We start from the raw sequence: 12411 nt of genomic DNA, 5'->3' as shown, positions 1-12411 counted from the left end.
ATCATGGCTGATCATCCAAATTCAGTACCATGTCCCTGCCTTCTTCCCATATCCCTTGATCCCTTTAGCCTTAAGAAATATATCTAACTCCTTCTTGAGTATATTTAATGAATTGGCCTCTACTGCTTTCTGTGGTAGAGAATTCCACAGGTTCACCACTCCCTGGGTGAAGAAATTCCTCCTCATCTCAGTCCTAAATGGCTTACCCCTTATCCTTAGACTGTGACCCCTGGTTCTGGACTCCCCCGCCATTGGGAACATCCTTCCTGCATCTAGTCTGTCTAGTCCTGTTGGAATTTTATAAGTTTTAATGAGATCCCCTCTCATTCTTCTAAACTCCAGCGAATATAAGCCCAATCGACCCAATCTCTCCTCATACGTCATTCCTGCCATCCCAGGGACTGGATAATGTCGACCACGACAAGCTGTTTCACCTTGTCGAGAACAGTAGAACCAGAGGACACGGCCTGCACTTGGGGGGTAAATTCACAATTAATCGTCAGAAATAATATTTCAGTGAGCGAGCAGTCAATCTATGGAACAGACTTCCTGGGGAGACGGTGGAAGGAGTTAGTACTGATTCATTCAAATACAGATTACAGGAAACTCTTTTTTATCCGGCACCGATGGGACCGGCGTGGTGCCGGTTGATCAAAAAGTCCGGATTACAGAGAGGTATACTTACTAAGGTACGAGAGCCCCATACACGGCCACAGGTGCAGGAGTCCCGGTTACACGGCCACAGATCCAGGAGTCCCGGTTACACGGCCACAGATCCAGGAGTCCCTGTTGCACGGCCACAGGTGCAAGAACCCCGGTTACACGGCCACAGATCCAGGAACCCCGGTTACACGGCCACTAATATATAGTCAAACTTACATGAACCTACTCCTGAATTTTGCTGGTTAAAAGAGTTTCCTGTAGATAGATTTCTTTCAGGAAATAAAACTTTGGGATTTAGTGTATGAGCAATTTGAGACATGACATGGAGTAAGTGTAGCGTGATCGAGAGGAACAAGGTGAGTTTGGACCTATGGTTCCCAAAGCTCTCAACCATTGGCGGTTTTCCTCGCCTCATGTCTGGGTCTGTTGTAGACTCATTGATAGACATTGATTGCTGTGAATAGTCACAGCTCCATTATTGTTGGATCATGGAATTACCAGGATGGCAGAAGGTGAACCAGTTGAACCTTGGTCGTTTTTCATCTAAGCCTAAGTTCCTATAACGCTTCGTGAAAACAATCTGACAAAATTATTTCCTTTCCTTTTATGTGGATTCACAGCAACATTTTGTCATCACTCTGCATTACAAACTACTTATTAAACTGGAGCAGCCAGGAACATAAACCAGAACTGTCTCCCAGTTGGCTACAGTGTTCTTTGGATATTATGGTTTATGGTTCTGGGCCAAGAATGAATTCACCTTATTTAGACTTTAGTTATAAAGGGAAATGTTACTCTGGGGAAAGTATTTTCAGCTGGAGACACTCTCACTTCCACAACCACCCCTCCCCCATCAACCAAAGGAGAGAAAGGCCTAAAAATTCGGTTGCTTTGCGCCTCCTGTTAGCGCCCTAAGAGGGGGCTAACGGGGTGGCAAAGCAGCTATCGCCCAGGCGCAGCGCCGCCAACGCCTCCAGCGAAATTCAACGGGAGGTTAGCGGCGGCGGTGACCGTTAGCAGCGCCCCAGCTGCAATCTTTGGTAGCGCCCCCTGACTTACCGCCGGACGCTATGTCCAACAGGGCCAGGGGGGCCTACCTGCGGCCGGGGCAGCGCTAATTAAAAGCGAGGTGCCGGGCGGCCATTTTTGTTGCTGGCCACCTGCCAGCACCTGCCTCCGCTCCCGCCCTCGGCCTCCTGAAATGCCCCCCCCCTCCCCCCACCCCCGCGGAGTACCGGCTACACTCCGTGAGCCCGGCACCTCTCTTGAATGCTGGGCTCTTTTGCCGGCAATCTAATCCCTGATGGTCCAGCTGGGCCCCAGATCGCGCTGCGCAAGGTCCCTCCCCTTTAAGAAGGGGAGGATGGCCTGCAGTACCGCGGCACATAGCGCCGCGATATTCACTCGTAGCGCCTCAAGAGGGAGGCGGGATGTTTCCAATAGCACCCCGCCTCCCTCTTGGGGCGTTACTGGTGAATTTCGGCCGCGAGGGTGCTAATTTTTTCCGAGCGTTAAAAGTAGCGCCCCAGCAAAGCAAGCGCCCCAAAGTGGGCGTGACTCAATTTTTCCCCCCAAATATTTTGCCGTCTAAAGGTAGCCTTAGGAAAGTCACTCTTATCAAATCATGAGTCCATAACTTAGATTGGGTGCAAAGTTCGACATCCCCATACCTCAATCAGTAAGCACACTACATTGTTTTATTCTAAGACGCACAGACCAGGATGTCCCTGCTCAGTGCTTTACAACAATCCGGTAGTTTCATGGTCACCATTACTGATACTAGCTTTTTATTCCAGATTTATTTAATTAATTGAATTTAAATTCCCCAGCTGCCGTGGTGGGTTTTGAACTCCTGTCTCATGAACTCATGTCTCATGAACTCATATCTCATGAACTCATGTCTCCACATCATCAGTCCAGGCCTCTGGATTGCTAGGCCAGTAACATAACCACTATGCTACCGTATCTAGCACAGGCCATTGTCAGGCTGTGACCCATCCTTAGTCTTGCGCTCCAATTTTAACCTAATCCACCCAGTGGGATCGGGGCGGGTTCAGATCAATGGAGAGTTAAATTGGGCTGGGTGTAAAATGGGCATCTGACCAACGACCGCCCCCTTCCCGCCGGCCGGGTTAGTTAAAACCAGGGTCTTCAGTGCCAGATGTCCCAGTGTGTAAGATGATCAAAGGAGTTGATAGGGTAAATCGAGAGAAAGTATTTCCTCTGGCGGTGGAGTCCAAAACGAGGGGGCATAACCTTAAAATTAGAACCAGGCCATTCAGGGGTGATGTCAGGAAGCCATTTAGGACTGAGATGAGGAGGAATTTCTTCACCCAGAGATTGGTGAACCTGTGGAATTCTCTACCACAGAAGGCAGTTGAGGCCAATTCATTAAATATATTCACGAAGGCGTTAGATATATTTCTTAAGGCTAAAGGGATCAAGGGATATGGGGAGAAAGCAGGGACAGGGTACTGAGTTTGGATGATCAGCCATGATCGCATTGAATGGCGGAGCAGGCTCGAGGGGCCGAATGGCCTACTCCTGCTCCTATCTTCTACGTTTCTATGTTTCTTCATACAAAGGCTAGTGGAAATCTGGAACTCTCGCTCCCAAGAAGATGTTGAGGCGGTGGCGGGGAGTGGGCGGGGGGGGGTGGTGGGGGGGAGAGGGGGGTCAATTGAAAATTTCAAAACTGAGATTGATAGATTTTTGTTGTGCAAGGGTATTAGGGGTTACGGAACCAAGGCGGTTAGATACAGATACGGAGTTAAGATACAGATCAGCCGTAATCTAATTGAGTGGCGGAACAGGCTCGAGGGGCTGAATGGCCTCCTCTTGTTCCTGTGGAGGGTAGAGGATGGGACGCTGGCAAGGAAGGTATTGGAGAAATCGAGCGTAGGGTCACAGGGTCTAACTCTTCATGGCTCCTCTGAACTGTGAACCCTCTCTTTCGACAGGCTATTTTTGAAGTGATTTCGTCGGAGCACTCCTACATGCTGAGCCTCGAAATTCTGATCCGCATGTTTAAGAACTCCGAAGCACTGAACCTAACCATGACCAAAACCGAGAGGCACCATCTCTTTTCCAACCTCGTTGACGTCCACAGGTCCAGCAACAAGTGAGTTGCACTTATTGCGCTTTCCGTGGCTGAGCTGCTTGTGTTTTTCAGTAGTCCCCCTGTTCTCTTTGCCTTGCCCCTTTTATGGAAATGACTTTCAGTTGTGCATCTTTTTTTGAGGCCCAGGAATTTTTCGACCATCATCTGCCCATGTCATGGGTGAGGGGGGGCAGTAGATGAATTATAAAAGCATCTTGTCCCTTTTGATGATTGCAGAAACATCTATAGGAAGATTGGAATTGGGAGTAGGCCATTATGGGATATGGAAAAAGAAATTGTGGTTAAGAAAGATAGAGCTGCCATGGCTAACAAAAATGGCAGAACCTTCCTGTTTCGCCATGTACCTTAATACTGTTAACACTCCTTAATACTGTCACATGAAGCAACCATTGCGCTTGCCCAGTAAAGAAATACTGTTTACAGTCTTGGCACTGGCGTTTGGGAATGTTGGCTCATGTGCTTTTTTGAGTTTGCAGCTGAGGTATGTAGTTGAAGATGTGCAGTCGGAGCTCTTAACCAGACCTCGCTCGTGTTTTACACGGTGGATTATTTCTGAAACCGGCATTATTTTTAGAATCTAGGGCTACACCAGCAACTTGCATTCATATCTCGCCTCCCGCATTCGAGAACTTCTCCAAGTGCTTTACTGAGGGGGTGGAGAATACTGAGAGGGAGGGAAACATAAGAGGTGGGCATCATAAGAACATAAGAACATAAGAAATAGCAGCAGGAGTCGGCCATTTGGCCCCTCGAGCCTGCTCCGCTATTCAGTGAGATCATGGCTGATCTTCTACCTCATCTCCACTTTCCTGCACTATCCCCATATCCCTTGATACCCTTAATATTCAAAAATCTATCGATCTCTGTCCTGAATATACTCAACGTCTGAGCCTCTGGGGTAGAGAATTCCACAGGTTCACCACCCTCTCAGTGAAGAAACTTCTCCTCATCTCAGTCCTAAATGGCCGACCCCTTATTCTGAGACTGTGACCCCTGGTTCTAGACTCCCCAGCCAGGGGAAACATCCTCCCTGCACCTACCCTGTCAAGCCCTGTAAGAATTTTGTAAGTTTCAGTGAGATCATCTCTCGTTTTTCTAAATTCTAGAGAATATAGGCCTAGTCTACTCAATCTCTCCTCATAGGACAATGCCCCCCATCCCAGGAACCTGTCTGGTGAACTGCGATGGGGGGGATTGTCCTACGAGGACAGATTGAATGAGGCATCAAAGGCATTGTTGAAGAGAAAGGCTTCCAATAGATATTTGCAAGAAGAGATGAGAGGTATCAAGGCATAGCGTTTTTGGAAGAGAGCACCAAAGACTAGGGGTATGGTGCCAGGGAGATTGGCCACTAATGAAAGAGCAGATGTAACAAGCAGGAGATGTGGTGTGTAGTTGGAGGAGAAAAGGGTGCAGTTTGCAGGACATAGAAACATAGGAGCAGGAGTAGGCCATTCGACCCTTCCAGCCTGCTCCGCCATTCAATATGATCATGGCTGATCCTCTATGTCAATACCATATTCCCGCTCTCTCCCCATACCCCTTGACACCTTTTGTGTCTAGAAATCTATCTATCTCCTTCTTAAATATATTCAGTGACTTGGCCTCCACAGCCTTCTGTGGTAGAGAATTCCACAGGTTCACCACCCTCTGAGTGAAGAAATCTCTCCTCATTTCAGTCCTAAATATCTTGCCCCGTATCCTGAGACTGTGACCACTCGTTCTAGACCCCCCAGCCAGGGGAAACACCCTCCCTGCATCCAGTCTGTCTAGCCCTGACAGAATGTTATACGTTTCAATGAGATCCCCTTTCATTCTTCTAAACTCTAGTGAATACAGGCCTAGTCGACCCAATCTCTCCTCATACGACAGTCCTGCCATCCCAGGAATCAGTCTGGTGAACCTTCGCTGCACACTCTCTATTGCAAGTATGTCCTTTCTTAGGTAAGGAGACCAAAACTGCACACAGTACTCCAGGTGTGGTCTCACCAAGGCCCTGTATAACTGTAATAAGACATCCTTGCTCCTGTACTCAAATCCTTTTGCCTTCCTAACTGCTTGCTGCACCTGCATGTTTGCTTTCAGTGACTGGTGTACAAGGTCACCCAGGTCCCTTTGTACATCAACATTTCCCAATCTATCACCATTTAAATAATACTCTGCCTTTCTGTTTTTCTACCGAAGTGGATAACTTAATATTTATCCACATTATACTGCATCTGCCATGTATTTGCCCACTAACTCAACTTGTCTAAATCGCCTTGAAGCCTCTTTGCATCTTCCTCACAACTCACAATCCCACCTAGTTTCATGTCGTCAGCAAACTTGGAAATATTACATTTGGTTCCCCTATCCAAATCGTTGATATATATTGTGAATAGCTGGGGCCCAAGCACTGATCCCTGCGGTACCCCACTAGTCACTGCCTGCTGACCCAAAAAAGACCCATTTATTCCTACTCTCTGTTTCCTGTCTGTTAACCAATTTTTAATCCATGCCTGTATATTACTCCCAATCCCATGTGCTTTAATTTTGCACACTAACCTCTTATGTGGGACTTTATCAAAGGCCTTCTGACACAACTGGATATGTTGGCTGAGTATGGAGCGATGAGGCTACGGAAGGATATGAAAAAAGAAGGAACTCAAAGATGCTATGCTGGCAGGGACAGAGGTGAAGGGTGGTGCAGGACTTTGTGTGAGAAAGAACTTGGGGATTCACTGGAGTTTGTGAAAGGCTGGGAAGGGGAAATTGGAAGGAAAGCATTCCAGATGTCAATTCTTGAGGTAATGAAGTTATGGAGGAGGGTTTCAGCAGCAGATGAAGTGCGGTAATGATGGCACACGTGGGCAATGTTCCGGAGATGGAAAATTACAATTTTGACTGGACCTGGGGTAGGAAGCGCTTAATATTTTCCCTCGTGCCAATTAACGTTTCTGTACCATACCATTTAATCATAGCTACAGTATTTATTTTGGTATTCTATGGAACGTAATGCTTCTCCGAGTGAGCGACACTCAGTCTTGGTCTGAGATTGAAAAAATACCCAGCTAATTTGTCCCCTTTCCTGGAGGCCTACATAAAAAGGCACCTGATAGTGTGAGGGAGCTAGCTAACAGTAGTAGAATGCTTCAGGCCCCATTTCATTACATCGTCGTCCCTGGGCCTGAAGGTGGCCCACCTTAGAAAATCAGGCAGGGTGTAATCTATCGCCTGATTTGCGCGCGTGTTGAGGACCAATACATTGGCTTCCATACATTGACATCACGACAACTATGTTGGCATAGTTGTGAAGTTCCCAGCTGTGTTACTCACCTCAGGGTCAAGGGGGTCCATTTGTGGGTGCTCGTGACGGCAGTGGGGCGAGTTAAGTGGGGCATTCTGTGGTCAATCTCTACCTGGTCTTAGGGTGCAGAAGGTTTGGCGGTGCCTTGGGCGGGATGGGCGTCCTCTTCCTGTGACTAGCTTCTCGTGTCAGTTTTGCCTTCTCGCTAAGGGGATGAACTGTGGTGCTTATAGCAGGGAGGGTAGGGCGTCTTTGTAATTTCTTACCTTGGCTCCTTCAGCTCCATTGCACTGTCAGGTTTAAAATCCCTGCAGATTGCCAGTGATTTTGTTATTATCACACATTGTGTGGGGGAGAATAGAAAGAGTTACAACTGACGAGAGAAAATAAAACGAAAACAACTTCAAAGTTAATCGTAATTCTTAGTAACTGATTCTTAGTAACTGTGGCAGCAAGTTTGAAAGTGCGTCTTTAAGTATGAGAGAGTTACTTTAAGCGATTGGCCTTTGTAGCAAGTCTAATGTCCAAAAGGCTCAGCTCTGGAATACAACAAGGATTTATCTGTTGATTATCTGCTCATTGAACTCATCAATAATCCTGTTGGCTGCAACATTGGTGTGAATAGCGTTCATTAACATTCTGGTGCTGGTCTTACAGTGTTTCTCTTGTACTTGCGCCTGCGATTGTGGGTGATGAATGACAATGAGGTCATAAAAATATCCTTAATGATTACTGTGGGAAAACGCTTCCGCCTTCAATAGGTTAAAGAGAGAAATCTTTCCGTCGAGATTGCTTTTGTAATTCAGCTTCCAATTAACTTTGACATTCCTTTCCTCCCTCTACCCCCTATTGATTTCGTTATACATAGAGGATGCATTATAGGGCTAATTTCATGACTATGCTTTCCTGGGGGGAAACTTCGGGGTAGTTCTTGGCTTTCACCGATAGTGTAAAACGAGTGATGGGGAGTTGGCAACCCGTTTTAAAGAAAGAAAGACTTGCATTTATATAGCGCCTTTCATGACCACCGGACGTCTCAAAGCGCTTTACAGCCAATGAAGTACTTTTTGGAGTGTGGTCACTGTTGTAATGTGGGAGACGCGGCAGCCAGTTTGCGCACAGCAAGCTTCCACAAACAGCAATGTGATAATGACCAGAGAATCTGTTTTTGTTATGTTGATTGAGGGATAAATATTGGTCAGGACACCGGGGATAACTCCCCTGCTCTTCTTCGAAATAGTGCCATGGGATCTTTTACGTCCACCTGAGAGAGCAGACGGGGCCTCGGTTTAATGTCTCATCCGAAAGACGGCACCTCCGACAATGCAGCACTCCCTCAGCACTGCACTGGAGCGTCAGCCTAGATTTATGTGCTCTACATAGTGTTTTACATCTCTCCCGGTTTTTATTTCCATTGAAATTTTTCCCATAGAAACAAAAGGAGGCCATTCAGCCCCTCGAGCCTGTTCCGCCATTCATTTACATCATGGCTGATCTGAATCTTAACTCTATCTACCCGCCTTGGTTTCCTTACCTAACAAAATCCTATCGATCTCTGTTTTGAAACTCCCAGCCTCAACAGCTTTTTTGGGGGAGAGAGTTCCAGATTTCCCCTACCCTATGGGGGGAAAATTCAGTTGTTTGCACCTCCCGTTAGCACTTTAAGAGGGCGCTAATTGGGGTGCAAAGCAACTAGCGCCCGGGCGCGGCGATGTTTGCGCCGCTCGCGAAATTAACTAGACATTTTGCGGCGGCGCTAAACACTACCACCACGATCTCCTGTGCCGGCAGATCGTGACGTCAGTCGAGTGCGCAACGCCCCGTTAGCGCCCCGGACCAGATAGTGAGTGGCGCCCCCTGCCTTACCGCCTGCCACTAGCAAGGACAGGTTGAGGGGAGCGTTTTGCAGTCAGGAAGAGACTAGGGGAGCGCTATTTAAAGGCGACCGCTTCCTGCCTTTTGTCGGTGACATTTTTGCACCACGCATTCTGAGAGAGAGAGAGAGAGACTTCTGGAGAGATTCAACGCGGTGTGAAGGAGTTTTGGGTTCTGAGCAGCACTTTGCAGGTTCATTTTGATTTGCCCTTCCTTGCTTCGCCAGCGCTCTGAGGTAGCGCCTCGCTCCTCGGCCTTTGCGCCTTAAGACAGGTGTGAAGCGCCTGATTTAGCGCTCCAATCACCTCCAGGGACGATAAAAGCCAAGTTTGCCGTCGGAGGCGATAATTGGCGCCAGGCGCTAAACTTTGCGCACGGCCGATAATGGCTCCCCAAACGGGGCGATACTGAATTTTTCCCCCTTTGTGTGAAGAAGTGCTTCCCGACATGACCCCTGAATGGCCTGGCTCTAATTTTAAGGTTATGCCCCCCTTGTTCTGGACTCTGCCGTCAGAGGAAATCATTTCTCTCCATCAAATCCTGTAATTATATTTAGAAATTCCCATTTCTTTGTGTTTTCATTTGGTATGGTTTTAATTGGTTAAAAATTGTGTTTTTCAGCAGCAGAATCATTAAAGATTTTTATATAATCATTAAAAATGATGTAGCCTTCTCCTTGTAGCTTGTGGCTTTGTGTTTGATGTAACAGTTTGTTCTGTAATTGGGACAGTCTGACCCAAGGACCAGACCAGTGGAGTCACTGCAGGGCAACGTTTTGATTCTCGACATCAGCCTTTCATGGCAAGTTAATGTTCCAGTGAAGGGGAGTTTGGGTGAGACCGTTTAAAAGGACAGCACACTTTAGAAGGGCAAGCTGGGGCTATCAACTGGATACTCTCAGACTCTGCGGAATACAGCGCCGATTTTATTTCACTCCGCTGATGTTTAAACGTCCTGGTGGGGGGGTCGGAGAGAAACATTGCTTTGGTCACTGCGTGCAGCGACGTCATAACTGCGTTACAGGAAACTCTCGTTTAAACGGCACCTAAATATCCAGGATTCTCTATTAACCGGCAAAATTCATACTCCAAAAACAACACCTCAATAACCGGCAATGTTGCCAAGTCCGAGTCCGAGTCCCCCGCGGTGGCCGAGTTAGTCAGTGGGGGTAGTTCTCCAAACTGCCACCACTCGGCTTCTTGGCGCTGTCGGAAGTCCGAACGCCTCAATAACAGGAGTCTGACTCTCCCGCGCTCTATACAGTCGTTTACTGTAGTTATGGATTACCCTCAACTGGCAGTACTGTACTTAATCAAGCATCGTCCACCATCCATTTAACACAGCATTCTGTAGGTGAGTACCCAATTACTGTATACTGCACATTTCTTGATTTTTAAAAAAAATTTTGTTTGTTAAAAATAGCCTCGCTAGATAACCCTCTCCGTCATCCGGAATTTTTAATCGACCGGCACCATCCCGGTCCCGTCGGTGCCGGATACCGAAGAGTTTCCTGTATTTCCAGCAGCTTTAACTGAATTGATTGCTGATCAAAAGCAAGCAGCACCGTTTCCACAGTCAAGGTGATGCCAGCTGACATTTTGAAGCCTCAAGAAGGAGAGCTTCCATTTTGAAAGACTGCGTTGCTATCACTTTTAAACCCATGGCTAAAAACACAGGCAAAATATCAATTTCTGAGCCAGTAGGACTCTGTGGCCTCAAAAAGAGAAGTCTCAGAGAGAACCTTTATAGAAAAAAAAACTTTAATGGGAGAGCGAAATTAAAACCCCGAATAATATGACTGGACATGCCAAGGGGCCAGTTTTAAAAAAAAAGTGCAAAATCAAGGTACAAATTTAGAGCAGCTCTCAGGAGTGTTTCTTTACACAGAGGGTTACCGACAGCTGGAACACAGTGTGCCAGGAAGAGTGATTGAGGCCCAGGACACTGGACTCATTTAGGAAACAGCCAGATCCTGTAATGGAGAGATGACAGAGTTGCTATTCAACTGGACTGAAGGGCATTCTTTAACTGAACCCATCCTGTGATCTTGATTTCAACAGAAATCAAAACTGAAACTGGGAGGAGGAGGCCAATAACGCGGCACTAGACGAGATCAGACCAGCGATCGAACCTGGTAGCTTTTCCTGGTCTTGAATAACACAATTTTGAATCCTGAGAGAATAAGTTACAATAGGAGCTTTTAAAGGATGTTACTTTTGAACGGCGTGATTTTTAATTTCATTAATGCTACTCTGCTATACCAGCCCCCTTGTATAGCGGGCAGATCATGTCCACACAAAGGCACCCGCTATAAGCGATGGGGTCCGTGCTAAACTCTGGAAATTTGTGCTTACCTGATTCCTCCGAGTCTTTATTCCATTTTCATGGGATCTTTTTACGTCTGCCTGAGAGAATTTAACGTATCATCTGAAAGACCCTAACCCTAAATGCACCTCCAACGTTGCAGCACTCCCTCAGTACTGCAGTGGAGTGTCGGCCTAGATTTTGTGCTCAAGTCCCTGGAGCGGGACTCGAACCCACAACCACCTGCCTCAGAGGCGAGAGTGCTACCCACAGAGCCACGGCTGACACTCAAAGAGGAGGCCTGTGCATGAGGAATGTCCGCTGGGCGAGGTACCTGTAGCCCAGCGTGGGTGAGGGTCTTCAGGAGGAGAAGAGAGAAATTCAGCAAGAGGTTATTTTTTTTTCATAAATTGTTAGAACATTCTGGATGGTATTAGCCTGTTTGAAGTTGCTTGAATCAACAAAGAATGAAAACTCTCAAGTGAGATGAAAATCAATGAATTCAAACCAACGTGGATAGACTAGAGAAGCTGGGGTTGTTCTCCTTGGAGCAAAGAAAGCTAAGAGGAGATTTGATAGAATTGCTTAAAATCATGAACGGTTTAGATAGAGTAAATTTGGAGAAACTGTTTCCAATGGCTGAAGACCCGGGTCGATAATGAGATTTAAGGTGATTGACAAAAGAACCAGAGGCGATATGAGGAAAAACTTTTTCATGCAATGAGTGGTTAGGATTTGGAATGCGCTGCCTGATAGGGTGGTGGATACAGATTCAATAGTAACTTTCAAAAGGTAATTGGAGAAATACTTGAAGGAGAAACAATTGCAGGGATCTGGGGAAAGAGCGGGGGAGTGGGATTAACTGGATTGCTCTTTGAAAGAGCCAGCGCAGACTGGATGGGCCGAATGGCCTCCTCCTGTGCTGTACTATTCTATGATTCTATGCGTTTATGAGAGGCAGGTTGTGCCTAATAAAGTTAAATGGTTTACATGAGAATGTCCCCGTCAGTGGATGGGAGTAAGCTGGGAGGTTGTTATTTATCTCGGCTTGGAAAGGTCCCTCACTGCAAAATTGTTGAGTGAAGTGTAAGTCCATGGGATTCAAACAAAATTATAAATTGCATTATTAATTAGACAGGTGACAGGAATCAGAGGGTCGTTG

General features: G+C 46.8%; 1 protein-coding gene across 3 annotated transcripts in view; it reads left to right on the top strand.

Moving 5' to 3' along the window:
• The window catches only part of LOC147115490 (rho guanine nucleotide exchange factor 26-like), a 256726-nt gene that overhangs the window by 61065 nt on the left and 183250 nt on the right, over nt 1-12411 (top strand). For all 3 annotated transcript variants that reach the window (XM_085989758.1, XM_085989755.1, XM_085989756.1), the window contains exon 6: nt 3624-3784. In XM_085989758.1, coding sequence (XP_085845884.1) covers nt 3624-3784 — 161 coding nt within the window. The remainder of the gene's footprint in view (nt 1-3623; nt 3785-12411) is intronic.

The sequence above is a fragment of the Somniosus microcephalus genome, chromosome 6 (assembly GCF_052327205.1).
Source record: "Somniosus microcephalus isolate GS21.2 chromosome 6, FLI_Smic_1.0, whole genome shotgun sequence".
NCBI lineage: Eukaryota > Metazoa > Chordata > Chondrichthyes > Squaliformes > Somniosidae > Somniosus > Somniosus microcephalus.
Note: the sequence above shows the minus strand (reverse complement) of the source record. Positions and strands in the feature narration are given on the sequence as shown.